The sequence below is a fragment of the Lepus europaeus genome, chromosome 5 (assembly GCF_033115175.1).
Source record: "Lepus europaeus isolate LE1 chromosome 5, mLepTim1.pri, whole genome shotgun sequence".
Taxonomy (NCBI): Eukaryota; Metazoa; Chordata; class Mammalia; order Lagomorpha; family Leporidae; genus Lepus; species Lepus europaeus.
In genome coordinates this window covers 148050831-148067695 of record NC_084831.1, presented here as the reverse complement: position 1 = coordinate 148067695, position 16865 = coordinate 148050831, and the positions used below count along the sequence as shown (strand labels likewise).

At 41.7% G+C, this 16865-nt stretch overlaps 1 protein-coding gene across 1 annotated transcript in view; it reads right to left on the bottom strand.

The window, feature by feature from the left end:
• RNF32 (ring finger protein 32) overlaps positions 1-12839 on the bottom strand; it is a 43198-nt gene extending 30359 nt beyond the window's left edge. The window contains exons 1-4 of the mRNA XM_062193825.1: positions 12751-12839; positions 10578-10657; positions 9732-9996; positions 3110-3252 (exon numbers count right to left, since the gene is read on the bottom strand). Of these exons, the coding sequence (XP_062049809.1) occupies positions 3110-3252; positions 9732-9996; positions 10578-10592 (423 nt within the window). The 5' untranslated portion in view covers positions 10593-10657; positions 12751-12839. The remainder of the gene's footprint in view (positions 1-3109; positions 3253-9731; positions 9997-10577; positions 10658-12750) is intronic.
• Between the last annotated feature and the right edge of the window lie 4026 nt (positions 12840-16865).

Genomic DNA, 16865 nt, shown 5'->3' with positions numbered 1-16865 from the left:
TTGAGTCTCAGGACTTTGAGCTTTTTGTATCTGGATGTCTATTTTCATTTTCAAGATTTGGGAAGTTTACAGCTATTATTTCATTCAGTGGGTTCTCAATGCCTTTTGCCTTATGTTCTCCTTCAGGTATCCCTATGATATATGAATATTTGTTTGCTTAATGGTATCACATGTTCACATGTTGTGTAGGCTTTCTTCATTCTTTTACATTCTTCTGTCTGCCTTATTTCAAAAGTCTTGTCCTCCAGATCAGAAACTACTGCTTCTATTTTGTCTATTCTGCTGTGGGAGCTCTCAATTTTTTTTTTTTTCAGTTGTGTTTTTATTTCACCAATTGACGTTTTTAGCTCCAAAATTTCTTTGGTTCTTTTTCATGATTTCTACTCCTATTCATTCATATTATCTATTACGTTCCTCACTTTTAAAACTGTCTATCTGTATTTATTCCTTAGATCATCATTATTTCAGGTATTTCATGGATTTCCTTAACATTAGGATCTATTTGTAGAGAACTGTTCTTTTGGAGGTGTCATACTTCCTTGAATCTTCATGTTTCCTGTGTTCCCACACTGATGTCTGCATCTCTTCCTGGCAAGATGGCATCCCCTGGCAGGGGACCTGGTGAAGATGTCGCCACCATTTATTCTCACAACAATCTTTTATGTACTCAATTATTTGTTGTTTTTTATGGTGAAAAAACATATATTCAGAATTAGCCACCGGGACTCAATTTAGACCATGCCAATTTTACTGGCGACATTAAAATCAGGAGTGAGTCAAACACGTGCCTTCTCTCCTCCAACAGGCCTGACTGTAGTATTGACTTTTGCCACACTGACGTCCCAGAGTTTCTTCCCAGTTTGTTTGATCTGGCGCTTGTTGGCCCTCACACTTACAATGCATATGAGTGTGTTGTCTTTTGTTTTCTGCATGGCAGTCTCAGTGGTCAGGGGGACCCTGGTGATGGCTTGTTTCTCCTGTGGGCTCTCTTTCAAGGATATTTGGACTGTTGCCGGAGGTGTGGTGTCTTGGGCCCCTGGAACATGGGTGACACGTAGTCTTGCCTGTGGCTGTGGACACCTTCGAACTCGGCCTTCTTGGCCTTCAAAGCTTTTGCTTTTGCTTTGAGAGTAGCAGGCGCTTCCTTCTTCACCTCCAGCGCCATCTTGATAACAAGTGATTATCATTCTTTATGCTCTTTGAAAGTGTTTTAGCCAACAGATATTTGATAAGCTATATTAAATGCCATTATATTTCATATATTTAACTATACTTTAAATGATCATAAATGTTTGTGAATTGGTAAGCACTCATTGATACAACAAAAATAGGAGATTAAGTGGTAGTATTTAGACCAAAAATATCCTAGAAGTTAGAAATAAATTCCAGTTGAACTTTATCATACATTCTGAGTTGGCTGACTGTGGATATTTGAACTATTAATTTTCTGATGTATTAAATGAGTATAATGCCTACCTCTGAGATATGTGAGATTAACTGAAGACCCTCCAAAATCATTAAGTCTTGGGAAAATGTTATTGTTTGTAACTAGGGAAAAATCTAAACACAGAAACAGAAGATGGAAATGCAAAATAAATAGAATTGTGCCTGTATTTATAGATATGCAAAAACAATAGAATTTAGTATGAAAATGAGAAATCTATGTATAAAAATACAGAATGGGAGAAATACTGAGAAGGATGTACTCTGACAACTCTGTCCTTAAAATATCAATTTTAAGTTTTCATTATTCATATAAACAAGCCAAATATTAATAATATAATTAATAAAAATGTTGCTGATGCCAGAAAGATTCCTTACAGCTTCATTAAATCTTGCTAATGTACTAAATTATACCAGACGGTTAATTCTATGATTTAAGAGCTAAAACCTCTCTAAAATAACCACTTTCACATATATAAGGTTAGATCTTAATAATCTGAAATAAGTAGGTTTAAAGGTAAATTATGTACTTAATGATTGCACACTTAACTACTTGATGATGAAACATATTGAAACAAATTACCATTGACCACTGAAAGTGTATGTAGTGGTGTGCTAAGTGAAGCCCATGTTTCCTAGGCTATGAATTCTATGCCTGAATTAAGCATCTGCCGTGTATCTCAGCAAGCCTCCAAGTACCTGACAGGTAGGAAGCATGATGCTATAGATTGTGGAAAATCACTGTACAGCAACCACTAGGAGGAACAAAATTCTGAAAATGTGTGTTCATAACTTCCCAAAGAAGACAATTTAGTGAGCAGACAACATCTCTACTGAAGCATACCTCTGTTATGGATTATATTCCAGCCATAAATCCAGGGTAATATCATGCTCTTATTATGACAGTTTCATGAATAAACAGGAAATGATTGAACTTTTCTTAAGATTCTCTTGGGGCTGGCACTGTGGCGCAGTGGGTTAAAGCCCTGGCCTGAGGCGCCGGCATCCCATAAGGGCACCAGTTCTAGTCCTGGCTGCTCCTCTTCCGATCCAGCTCTCTGCTGTGGCCTGGGAAAACAGTGGAGGATGGCCTAAGTCCTTGGGCCCATGCACCCACGTGGGAGACCCGGAAGAAGCTCCTGGCTCCTGGCTTCGGATTGACGCAGCTCTGGCTGCTGCGGCCTTCTGGGGAGTGAACCAGTGGACAGAAGACCTCTCTCTCTACCTCTCTCTGAAACTCTTTCAAGTAAGTAAAATAAATCTTAAAAAAATTTTTTTCCCACAAATTCTTTGAAGATATTCAGGCATAGTTTTTACTTTTCTCTTATGACTCAATTCACAAAATAACTTAAAAATTCCTTTTGCTTTCATCCTTCCTGCTTCTCTCCATCCTCCGTCAGTTGTCTCAGCTTGCTGTTCAGTACTCGAGTACTTTTTACTTGAGAATTAGTATCATTCAGTAATAAACAAAGCTATTTATAAAGGTGTTTGGCTCTTTCCCATCATATGAATGAATGGGAAACAAAACCTAAATATTGACGGTCACATTGGAGGATGAAATTGAAAAGAGGAAAGCCTGGATTTTTAAGCTCCATCTCATTATCTTGTCATTAGAAAACATCCCCACCCCGCCCCCAGGGTTCTTTAACATTCTTCATGTTAACACCTGGGGATGAAGTTCAAATTCTTCTTTACATATAGGGCATGGCTGCACAGAATCCCCCTGCAGGATGGATCGCTGCTTCACTTTCTCCCACTCCTCTGATGACAGTGGCAATGGGGGAGGCTCAAAGAGGCCCAACTTCTGTGCTATGGTTAAGACAACACAGAAAATGACTTAGAACTATAAAATATGGTGCTTATCTCCAATTTTAATGACGCTACTTGCAAACAAATACAAAAGCAATCTATATCACATTAGTATTTCACAACATTTAGAATGCTGTTTTCTTATGAAGACAGAGGTCAGAGAGAATGATATCTTACATTTTCAGTAATGGTTTATATTTTGATTTATAAGGTATTCCTATATCTTATTTCATTTTCACAATAACTCCATAAGGCAAGCAGGATCAACATCCAATTTTTTAGAAGAAAAATAAGAACACTAATTTTTCTCATGTATTGGCCAAAGATCCTCATTGTTTCTCACTTAATTTAAATCTCACCCTTCAGTTCTGCCTTTTTCCAATGTATTCCTCTTTGCTACCACTGACCGTATAAAATGCATATCGGTTGTAAGTATCCTCTGCTTAAAAATTCTTATAATATAAAGTTAATAAGAATAAATTTCCTGGAGCTGGTGCTGTGGTGTGTGGGTAAAGCTGCTGCTTGCAGTGCTGGCATCCCATATGGGCACTGGTTTGAGTCCTGGCTGCTCCACTTCTGATCTAGCTCTCTGCTGTGGCCTGGAAAAGCAGTAGAAGATTGCCCAGTCCTTGGGCCCCTGCAACCACGTGGGAGACCCGGAAGAGGCTCCTGGCTTCAATTAGCCCAGCTCCAGCTGTTGCATCCACTCGAGGAATGAACCATGGGATGGAAGACCTCTCTCTCTCTGCCTCTTTGCAACTCTGCGTTTCAAATAAATAATCTTTTTTTTTTTTTTTTTTTTTTTTTTAAGAATAAATTTCCCCAGTCAGGAACTCTTTGCTAAGTTCTGAGAAGTAACTGCAATACACTGGGCAAAATGCTGGTAGAAACCAAAGTATCAGCTTCTACCGCCTCCCTTAAACCCAAATAATAAACATATAAAAAATCACCCTACAAGGATTTCTTCAGAGAAATAAGATAAAATGTTACAATAAAAGTCAGAAAACTGAAGTGGAATATTATGGGTAGATACTAGTGATGAGCATATGGTTCTATCTCATTGGTACTTACCTGCATAATAAAGTTTTTTCATTAAGAGCTCCTAAAAAAACCCCCTGATTTATAACTTTATTTGTTTTCCAAATTGAGTTCTTCCTAATGTCTCATTTAAATCTTACCTGAAAAAACTTTAAGCTTAACTATGATAAAGCTATTTGACTTGCTACAGAGTTTGTATATACAGGCAAAGATATTCACTACAAATTACTGTCTAACATTATTCCAAGCTTCAGCAAGTTCTCAGTCATGCCATTTTCTAGAAGATAGCTAGTGTAATTAGCAGAAGTTTGTAGGAAAACAATATATAAGGTATCCAGAGGGCAACGTTGTGGGAGCAGTTTCCTCTCTACCTTGTGCCAACTCCAACCCACAGGTCTTCCATTTTTTTCTATCCAACCTGCACTAGGATACATTATCCCCAACCAAATCTATTTTCCACACCCATCATCATTTTAAAAATCTATTTTTTTTCAACTTAAAATAATCTGGAAAGGCAGCATCATGAATTCTTATACCTTTTATGTGAAATTTTAACATTTTACATAACCTTGCGATAACTGTCAAGACCAGGAGATCAATGTTGATATATCAATCACAGTAGTGCCCCCTAGTCCCCATTTGCAGTTTTGATTTCTGTGGTTTCAGTTACCTGTGCTCAACCACGGTTTAAAAATATGAAATGAAGATTCTAGAAATAAACAATTCAGAGCTTTAAATTGCCTACTGTGTTGAATAGTGTGCTGAAATCCTGTTCCATCCCATTCCATTCTGCCTAGGGCATGAATTATCCCTTTGTCTAGTAGTCCTCGCTGTAGATGCTACCCTCCCATTAGTAATTAAGGATCCATCCATCAGCTGTCATAGTAGCATAGTGCTGGTATTCAAGTAACCCATATTTTACTTAACGATGGCCCCAAAGCACAAGAGTAGTGATGTTGGCAATTTGGATATGCCAAAGAGAAGCCATAAAGTGCTTCCTTTAAGTGAAAAGGTGAAAGTTCTTGACTTAATAAGAAAAAAGAATCACATGGGAGTTGCTAAGATCTAATGAATCTACCTGTGAAATTATGAAGGAGAAAGAAATTATGCTTGTTTTGCAATTATACCTCAATCTGCATAAGTTATGGTTATAGTACATAAGTGCTTAATTAAGATGGAAAAAACATTAAATTTGTGGGTGGAAGAAATGAACAGAAGTCATGTTCCAACTGACAACAATGTGTTGCACCTGAAAGCATTGAACCTATATGATTTAAGCAAGGAATCCCCTGAAGTGACGGACCCAAAGCCATGTACTGCAAATGAAGGGTAGTTACACAGACTCAAAAATAAGTCTGGAACAAAAATTACAAATATTACTAGAGAGGTTGCATCAGCCAGTGAAGATGTTTTGCTACATTTCCCATAAGTTGAAGACACTGGTTAAGGAGAAGGCATACGATCTAAAGCAATGAAATCAGGCTCTTCTGGAAGAAGATGCTCAGTAGAACATATACTCAAAAAAGGCATCAGGGCTTAAAACACGAAAGGACAGGTTAACTCTGACACCAAGTGGCAGTGCTGCAGGGCAGATGATAAAGGCAGGCACAGGATACAAAACGAAGAAAACACATATTCTCAACAACAAACAAAAATTATCTGCCTGTGTTCTTGCAACATCATCGGAAAGTGTGAGTGACAATCACCTTGTTCATGGAACAGTTCCAGCACTACTTCATCCCAGAGGCAGAAAAAAATATATATTTGAAAGATGAAGGGTTGGAATTTAAATTCCTTTTAATAATAAGCAATGTATCGGGACAGGCACTGTGGTGTAGCTGGTAAAGCTGCCACCTGCAGTGCAGGCATCCCATATGGGTGCCGGTTCAAGTTCTGGATGCTCCACTTCCGATCCAGCTCTCTGCTATGGCCTGGGAAAGCAGTAAAAGATGGCCCAAGTGCATGGCATGCACCTGCGTGAGAGACCTGGAAGAAGCTCCTGGCTCCTGGCTTCGGGTTGGACCAGCTCCAGCCGTTGCAGCCAACTGGGGAGTGAATCTGCGGAAAGAAGACTTCTCTCTCTCTCTGCCTCTCCTTCTCTCTCTGTGTAATTCTGACTTTCAAATAAACAAATCTTTAAAAAAAGAAAAAAAGTAATGTATCAGGTCTTCCCGAATCTCTTTGCTATGAAAATGTTGAAGTTGTATTTTTTCCCTCCAAATACAACCATATTGCTTCAGTTTCTTGACCAGGGTATTCAATTTGTTAAAGCCACACACATCCCTGGTACTTTATTGTATTTGAACAGCAATTTAACATAGACACTAACCTGGACATAATGGTGTACTGCAAATCACTCACCACGGTTGACACAATAATATTCATCAAAGGTGCAACAAGTGAATTAAAGCTAGAAGCTGTAAATGACTGCTGGAAGAATTTATGGGGCAAACTCAGGAATGATTTTAAAGGTTTTCTGGTGATTCATGGAAAATTTAGGAAAATCATGCACACTGTAAGACAACTTGGTAGAGAAAGATTTGCTAACATGCTTGAAGAAAAAGTGGAAGAATATATTGACGGCTATCAAGAAGTGTTAGCGAGGGGCCATGGTGCAGTGTAGTAGGTTAGCTTCTACCTGTGGTGCTGGCATCTCTTACGGATGCCAGTTTGAGTACTGGCTGCTCCACTTCTGATCCAGCCCCCTGCTAATGGCTTGGGAAACCAGTGGAAGATGGCCCAAGTGCTTTGGCCTCTGCACCATGTGGGAGACCTGGAAAAAAGCTCCTGGCTCCTGGCTTCAGAATGGCCCAGCTCTGACGGTTGTGGCCATTTGAGGAGTGAACCAGTAGATGGAAGATCTCTCTCTCTCTGTCTCTCCCTCTCTCTGTCTGTAACTCTGCCTCTTAAATAAATAAATAAATATTAAAAAAAGAAGTGTTAACTAAGGAGGAAACATATTGTATCCTCTACAAAGGAAGAAGATGAAGAAGAAATTGAAGCAGAACCAGTGATCTGGAAATTTTAGTGAAAATTGCACAAGTGTTTTGAAAGGCACAGACATTAAAGGCCAAAATAATAGAATATGATCCAAGGATGGAATGCAGATTGAAGTTACCAATATGATCACTGATAACAACCTTTACAGCAACACCTCAATGAGTTAAAAAAGAAAAAGACAACTTCTAATTATAATGTCCTGCCAAAAGGTTTTGGCAAAAAATCTTTTAACCACTGAGATTTCCCAAACGTCAACACTGTACCTGACATCCATCCATTGATATCATCATGGCTCAAAAACCCAAGATGACCCGAAGTAAGTGATCCTCCTCCCGGTGTCGCATCAGAAGATCAATAGTAGCTGCACACTATGTCACAATGCCTATGCATTCACTTCATTTCATCATGAAGCCACTGTATCATCTCATTACCACGAGAAAGGCAAGTACAGTAGTGACATTCATACAACTTTCATTACATTATAATGCTGCAATTATTTTATTTTGTCATCATTGCTAATCTTGTACTATGCCTAATTTATATATTAAACTTTATAGGTGTATATATATGGAAAATCATATACAGGATTTGGTGCTATCTATGGTTTGAAGTATCCACTGGGGATCTTGATACTTATCTCCTGTGCAAAAGGGACAACTATTATAGTGTAGATACCTCATTCAAATTTATCTCACTGGTGTTCTTTATTTCTTTTTTTTAAAAGATTTTATTTAGGTTATATAAGTTTCATGTATTTCATATGTACAGATTTAGGAACATAGTCCTACTTCTCCCCCTACCTTCCCTCCTGCCCACACTCCAACCCTTCTTCCTCCTCCCTCTCCCATCCCACTCTTAATTTTTACAAAGATCTATTTTCAGTTTACTTAGTGATAGCATAGTTAACCCTACACTAGGTGTCCTTTATTTCTGAACTAGGATCTGAGCCACAATTCTTGATTACATTTAGTTGTCATGTTCCCTTAGTCTCCTAATCTAGGACAACTTCTAGCTCTTTATTTACATTTTTTGAGCTGATACTTTTGAAGGGTACTAGTTAGAAATTGTGTAGAGTGTCCCCAATTTGGATTTGTTTGAAGTTTCCTCATGATCCCACTTAGATATGTATTATTGGCAAGAATGCCACTGTTATGGGTACAGCAGCATAGGTCTCTCCAAAACTCAGGCAGCTGTGTAAATTCTGACATCTTGATGCTAATGGTTGATGGATTAAGGGTGGAGACTTGGGACTGGTGCTGTGGTGTATCGAGTAAAACCACTGCCTACAGTGCTGGCATCCCATATGGGCATGGTTCAGGTCCTGGCTGCTCCACTTCCGATCCAGCTCTCTGCCGTGGCCTGGGAAGGCAGTGGAAGATGGCCCAAGTCCTTGGGTCCCTGCACCCACATGGAAGATCCAGAAGAAGCTCCTCGCTTCGGATCGGCGCATCTCTGGCCAATTGGGGAATGAACCATCGGATGGAAGACCTACCTCTCTCTCTCTCTCTCTCTCTCTCTCTCTCTGTAGGTGTATAACTCTGACTTTCAAATAAATAAATAAATCTTCAAAACAAAAATGGTGGAGATTTTATCTAATGATAGTATCTGTGATGTGGGGCTGGTGGGAGCTCTTTGGGTCACTGAGGGGTGTGCCCTTGGAGGGAGGTTTTCCTGAGAGGTTTTGATTATTTGAGCCTAGGTTTGCTGTTTGCTTTCTGCCCCACTGGGAGATAGTGACTCTGCACCCACCAAGACCAGTCTTGATCAGGTACCACACCAGACTACGGGACTGGACAATCCTGTAATCTCCAAACTTTGAGCTGAAATAAACCTTTTCCTTCCCAAAGAAGCTCCCCTCAGGAATTACAGTTAAAGTAAGGAAAAGCGGGCTAGCAGGGCTATACAAATGGTGTTACACCTTTTATCAGAAGGCAATGGACGCCGGCATGTGCCCTTAGTGATGAAATCATTTTACTTGGTGAGGGTACTGTTTGCCAAGTCTTACCAGTGTGAAGCTACTCTTTCTCCTTTTGCAATGAATACATACGTGTGGGAAGACAGTATGAGACTATGTGGCTATCCTGTGTCTCAGGATAGGAGTTTCAGCATCTATTGATGATAATCTCTGTGGCGTTTCCCAAATTATCATTTCCTATCACTTTGTCTGCTGTACTTATTAGTTGCTATTTTATAAACCTTCTTCACCATTTATTAATTATTTGTATTAGTGTGGATTAATGGATATTTTTTCTACTCTACTATTTTTACTTATTCCGCTTATCATTATTTTCTTACTCAAATTGTTAGGATTTTTGAACTTCAGCACATAACATACTTTTCTGTATAAGCAAATTATTTCTATACTGCACCAAAATTATACTATTAATGTCAATAGAATCATTAGTTCATAAACTAAGACATGGACAAACAGATCAGCTTACCTAAAGTTAATGGTGGTGGTTTTGGATCAAGAACATATTCTTTTTCTGGATCCTCCACTCTGGGACTCTGTGTAGATTTTTTAAGTCCAGTATCTATTGTTGCTTTTGCATCCTTTTTTAGAGACTTAGATCTGTTCTCTTTCTTTTGTACTTTTGTTTTCGAATAATCAGCTACTGAAAGGTTTTGCAGTTGAAGATCATGCAAAATGTGATCCTGCAGAGCCACTGCAGTAACTGCTAAGTTATCTTTTTTAGATGAATGACCCTAAAAAGGAGGACAAAAAGTCTTTTTCACAGGAACATTATGTAATGATCAGCTGGGAAAAACCTGAGGCTTTAATATTCAACCTGGATGGCCCATTAAATCTATTGTTATGTGAGTGGGAGAAAACCTCAGTCTCATTGTTTATGCTAACAACACAGAAATATCTGTTTTTAAAATTACTAAAGACTTAATTATAATAAAATATGAATAAATTCATTACTGCCTATAAACAAATACATGACTAAACGCATTCTGTTTCACTATAATTATCTTAGACTCCAGGCAAATACCAAAGAAAATCTTGCACTTAAGCATATTTGGTGTATGAAAACATAATACATCTCCCATACCGAATAAAAGCTAGCACCCAGAGGAGACAGGGCTACATTAAGTACTAGAGTAGACTCCTTCTCTCACCCACATGCCCCCTGCTCCCACACCATACCCAGTATCTCCCATTCTCGCTGACAACACCTAGTCCAAACAAGGTTTGCAAACTGTTTTTTGTATTCTCAAATGGCTGCATTAAGATATATTTCATGAGTAAAACAATGTGGATGTTTTAAAAGAGGATAATATACCTTTTTTTTTAACATGTTGAATCTGAACAGGTTGTCTGAACGTAACAAATCTTTTCATCACATATTACATTCCTTTCATTCTGTAAAAACAATTAACAGAAAGTCAAGGGTGGAATGCACATAAGTCTTTTTTTAATGAAGTTTATAGGCTCTAATTGCTAGTGAAGTAATAGGAATGATTACAGTGAGGCACTGAGCTACGCACTCTGATTCTAGAAGAAGGGGAGGAATCCAAACCAGTTATGACTTGATTCCATCTTGTCCTTAAACAGCTAGTGACTGATTTGGAGAGAACATAGAGCAATACACAGGAGAACAATCCACTGGCAAAAATATACCTAGGTATAACCAAACTTCAAACTAAATAAAATCACACACTGGAAGGCTCAGAGACTAAAAAATGAAAAACCTCCTAAACAGGTCACATTTAAAGAAAGATTTAAAGGAGAAAGGGCAGTGAATATGTCACTCTACTGGTATCAGGAAAACAAAGGTATGACATGTTTACGATTTAGAGGGGAAAAGGAACACTGCAGAAACTGGAATAGAAGAGAAGCTTTGGCTAACTCCAATCTACCAGTGTACAGAAATATAGTACGTGGGAAGCAGATGAACTTGGGATTCCAGCCTTGTCACTGATTGCCCTCTCTGCTGGGCAAGGTGTTGGATGTATTTGCGTTTTGGTTTCCTCTTCTATAAAACAGGCACAATAATACTGACGTTGCAGGGTTATTGAAAGGATTAACTGAGGCAAACTTAGTGAAGAATCCAAGGATCTTTCACACAGAAGACTTAATGGTTATTCTTGCTCTAATTCCCTTCAAAGCTGGTAGAAGCAGCATTTAAAATTAACTCTTCTAATTTTTGGACAAGCCTGTATTTTACGGAGACAAGAGTCCAAAATGTATTGAAAGAGTAACTATAAGAATAGAAAGGAATGAATCCCAATATACTTCTTAGGGCCAATATGCAGATTCACTTAGTCCAACAGGAAGACTAAACTTAGGAAGAACTGCATGTAGAGAGAGAAAAGATAATGGAAAGCAGTTTATGAGATACCCAAGGCTTCCAAAGAAAGATGAATAACTGCTAAAATCCTTTAGAAGCTACATGGTCATCTGTACTGTAACCCTTTTCTTGTTCCCTTTCAATTCTGGCATCAAGGATGTAGGAAAGAAGTTTATGATACAGAAGGTATTTGAAATTCTCAAGGATCACTACTAGAAATTTCTACTTTCAATACGCCAGCAACATGGCGGTAGATACAGCTGGTATCATACTAAAACATGCAAAATAATCATACCTAGCTGTAGTCTACAATTTCATCTCATCCATACCTATAAGCAATGTGATTCATGCCAAGATAAGACCTTTTCAAAACTGTGTCCCTTTAGAATTTAACATTTAAAGATATTGGAAACTCTTCAAGTATGTAGTCCAATACCAGTTTACAAATGAGAAAACATAGACACGACTCTGAGGCAACAGCAGGGTTGCAGAGTTAACCCTGGATCAGTATCAAAAATGAGAGTAGGTACACCCTACCTCTATAAATCTCAGTATTAAAAATTATTTAAAGGAGGTAAAGCTTGGGAGCCAAAAAATACCATTGTGGTGCCGCAGTAATTTGTCTAAGGGACCAAAAGCTAATGAACACTCACTCACAATCTTTTCAAAAAAATCTAATTCTACACCGGGTCGTCTCTTCTCCCTCTTGAATTCCTTGTTTAGACACTTTTTGTGACATTCCGCTTCCGACAGCCGGAAGCACACACGCATGGTGAAAATGCTCCTCACAAAGCGAAGCCATCTTTGCATTGGGTCCCCGTTTCTGTAACGGGCAGTATCAGAGAAACCCCTGATGTCAGATAATTATTCCTAAGGTTTCCGGAACAGCATAACTGTGCCCCATTCACACAGAACCAGCTGCCGCACGTGAACTAAAACTGTCTTGGAAACTCGCTTCCGTGGAGACTAAGCACACAGAGTACTGTTCCCTGAGGCAACTTATCATCAGCACCTCAACCCCACACCAGGCTCCAGAGCCGGCGGCAAAGCCAAGGCGCTCTCCGGACACTTGAGGAGTCGGCCACCACCCCGCCGCTCCTCAGGGCCGGCGCGCGCCTTCCCAGGGCAGCGCTGGGCCTCCCGGGCGCTCCCCAGTCCGTCCCACCTCGCCTTCCCGCCTCCTCGCTCGGCTCGCCCGTCCGCGGCGCTCTGGGGACACGCCGGTACCCAGCAAACGGCCTCCGCAAACCTCGCGAGCTACGCCCCGGGATCCCGCGGCCGCACGCCGTTACCCTGGCAACGCAGCGACTCCGCGCTCCCGCCCCCACGCGCACGCCGGCTGGCCCCGCCCCGCCCCGCGAGCTGCTCTGACTGTCCGACCCCAGGGCGCGCACTCTCCAGCGCGCATGCTCCCTGCGCAGCGCGCCGCGCCAACGATCGGGACGATGGCGGGCGCTCCCTCAGGGCGCATGCTCACTCGCCAGCTCCGCCCGTCCTGCCCAGAGGGCGGCGCCAGCTCCCGGGGCGTCACGTGACGCTCTCTGAGCTCCGCCCGCCCTTGACAGTGCGCCCATGGCGCCGCACCGCGTGCCGTCGGCGTCTGTGGTGAGGTACGCGAGGACGGGCGCTCGAAGGCGACGGGCACGACGGGAGGAACGCGACACGGCTCTGTGTGCGTCTTCCATAGCTCATACTTGGGCTTCGGTTTTGTCTAGGAAGACCTGGCTAGGAATTGTATCGTCTGTGCCATTTTGGTTCCGTTCGTTCGTTTTTCTGCCCATTATGGGTTGCGTTCTCCTCTCCTGTGCCTGCTGACTTGTGATTGGATGTCTGGCCTGGCTGCTGGCTGCTGGCTTCTTCATCTTTCTTGAATGATTTGGAGCTTTGTGTGCGTCACGGTTAAGTGACTTGGAACTAGTGTGTTGCTTTCTGGGCCTACTCTCCAAGGCCATGTTGTTCCCACTGCCTGACTACCCAGTGTCTTACATATCCAGGTTGGAGAGGTCCCTCTGGGTCGGCGCTGTGGCGTCGTGGGTAAAGCTGCCACCTGCACGGCTGGCATCGCAGAGGGGTGCCGGTGCGAGTCCTGGCTGCTCCACTTCCAATCCCACTCTGCTATGGCCTGAGAAAGCAGTAGAAGATGGCCCAGGTCCTTGGGCCCCTGCACCTGCGTGGGAGATCTGGAAGAAGCTCCTGGCTCCTGGCTTCGGATGAGCCCAGCTCCAGCCGTTGCAACCATTTGGGGAGTGAACCGGCTGATGGAAGATAACTATCTCCTTGCCTCTGCCTCTCTGTAACTCTGCCTTTCAAATAAATAAATCTTTTGAGAGTTAAAAAAATAAAAAGAAATAAAAATAAAAAAGAAATTCCTCCACAGTGGCTGTTAGGAACTTCAACCCTTTCCAATATGTGAGACCAGAATGATTCTGTGGCTCAGTCCCCTGCTTTGGGTACTTTCTTTTCTTTTCTTATTTTTAAAGATTTATTTATTTATTTGAAAATCAGAGTTACACAGATAGAGAAGGAGAGGCAGAGAGAGAGAGAGAGAGATATCTTCCATCCAATGGTTCACTCCCCAATTGGCCGCAATGGCCGGAGCTGCGCCAATCTGAAGCCAGGAGCTTCCTTGGATCTCCCACGTGGGTGCGGGGACCCAAGGGCTTGGGCCATCTTTTACTGCTTTCCCAGGCCATAGCAGAGAGCTGGATCGGAAGTGGAGCAGCCAGGATTCGAACTACTGCCCATATGGGATGCCTGAACTGCAGGCAGCAGCTTTACCTGGGCACTTTGTTTTTATGCATGCAGCGATCACTACTCAGGTAAATACTCAAAAAGAACTCATTTTAGATCTCTGAAGCTCCCTCTCTTTAAGATTTCATTTATTTGAGAGGTAGAGTTATAGACAGAAAGAGGGAGAGACAGAGAGAGAGGTCTTCCATCCTCTGGTTCACCCCCCAAATGGCTGCAATGGCCGGAGCTGGGCCAATCCAAAGCCATGGAACCAGGAGCTCCTTCCAAGTCTGCCACATGGGTGCTGGGGCCCAAGCACTTGGGCCAGCTTCTGCTGCCTTCCCAGGCCATAGCAGAGAGCTGGATCAGAAGAGGAGCAGCTGGCACATGAACTGATGCCCATATGGGGTGCAGTCTCCATAGGCAGAGGCTTAGCCTTCTACACCACAGTGCCAGCTCCTCTGAAGCTCTCTTTACCTGAAGGTCTTTCCTCTCCTATTTTGTCTTAACTTCTTCCTTTTTTTTTTTTTTTTAAAGATCTATTTATGCTGGCGCCGTGGTCAGTAGGCTAATCCTCTGCCTTGTGGCGCCGGTATTCCAGGTTCTAGTTCCGGTTGGGGCACCGGATTCTGTCCTGGTTGCCCCTCTTCCAGGTCAGCAGACTGTGGCTGGGGAGTGGAGGATGGCCCAAGTGCTTGGGCCCTGCACCCCATGGGAGACCAGGAGAAGCACCTGGCTCCTGCCTTTGGATCAGCGTGGTGCACCTGCCGCAGCGCGCCGGCCGCGGTGGCCATTGGAGGGTGAACCAACGGCAAAGGAAGACCTTTCTCTCTGTCTCTCTCTCTCACTGTCCACTCTGCCTGTCAAAAAAAAAAAAAAAAAAAAGAAAAGAAAAAAAGATCTATTTATTTATTTGAACGAGTTAGATAGAGAGAAGGAGAGACAGAGCTCTTCCATCTGCTGGTTCACTTCTCAGAGGGCCACAAGGGCTAGGGCTGAGCCAGGCCAGGAGCTTTCTGAATCTCCCACATGAGTGAAGGGGGCACAGACCATGTAGCCATTTTCTGTTGCTTCTTCCAGGCCATTAGCAGGGAGCTGGATCAAGAGGTAGAGCAGCCCGTTGGCCATATGGGATGCTGGTGTGAAAGGTGACAGCTTTACCAGCTACACCACAATCCCAGCCCCTATCTTATATATATATATTTTTAATTTTTTAAGGTAAGAATTTAAATCTTAAAAATAATAACTAACAAAAAAAAAGAAAAAAAAGAACTTAATTCTTTACCCTTTTAGTATTTTTTATGTTCTGCTTAAAACTATTGGTTGAACTCTGTAATTAATACACAATTATTCTTAGGTGTTTAATTAATGCTATAACTAGTACTCAAATAGTATTTTACACTTTGTGTTTCTGTGTGGGTGCAAACTGTTGAAATCTTTACTTAATATATGCTAAATTGATCTTCTGTATATAAAGATAATTGAAAATTAATCTTGATGTGAATGGAAGAGGAGACAGGGTGGGAGAGGGGAGGAAAAAAAATAAACAAATAAAAAAAAGAATTTAAATCTTATCTCTCACTCCATCATGGCCAGAAGTAGAAGTCAGTAGCAGATTTTTTTCTTTTTTAAAAATGACTGTATTGTGTTAGCCTGTTTTTTTTTTTTTTTTATTTGACAGGTAGCGTTATAGGCAGTGAGAGAGACAGAGAGAAAGGTCTTCCATCTGATGGTTCACTCCCCAAATGGCCAGTATGGTGATGCTACGCCAATCCGAAGCCAGGAGCCATGAGCTTCTTCCTGGTCTCCCATGTGGGTGCAGGGGCCCAAACACTTGGGCCATCCTCCACTGCCCTCCTGGGCCACAGCAGAGAGCTGGACTGGAAGAGGAGCAACCAGGAATAGAACCCGGTGCCCATATGGGATGCTGGCACCTCAGGCAGAGGATTAACCAAGTGAGCCATGACGTTGGCCCCAGTGTTAGTCTGTTTTTAAAGATTTATTTTATTTATTGATTTGAATGGGAGAGAGAGAAAAGGGGAGGGAGGAGGAGGAGTTGCTACACCACAGCACTGAACCCTGTTGGGTCAATCTTATGTTGTACTTTTATTGAAGTAAAATTAGGCTGAAAGTGTAAAGAAAACAGTAAAATAGTCATTTTTTTTAACTTCCTTGAAAGCAAGGTTTGAATAATTTACCAGCCAAGTTGTACTAGAAATTGATCACTAGGTCCTAAAAATTGACAAAAATTGGTAATAAAAGCTTTATCTATAATAATTTTAGACTCTACTTATATTTTATTTACTCATTTATTTAAGAAACATGGTGTTCTCTTTTCCACTGATTTACTCCCTAAATGCCTACAGCGGTCAGAGCTGGGCCAGGGCCAAAGTTGGGAGCCAGGAATGCTGCTGGCAGGAACCCACTTACTTGGGCCTTCCTTGCTGCCTCGCAGGGTCTGCATTAGCAGGAAGCTGGCACCAGAGAATCAAATCAAAAAAGCTGGCATGGCTGGCGCCGCGGCTCAATAGGCTAATTCTCCGCCTTGCG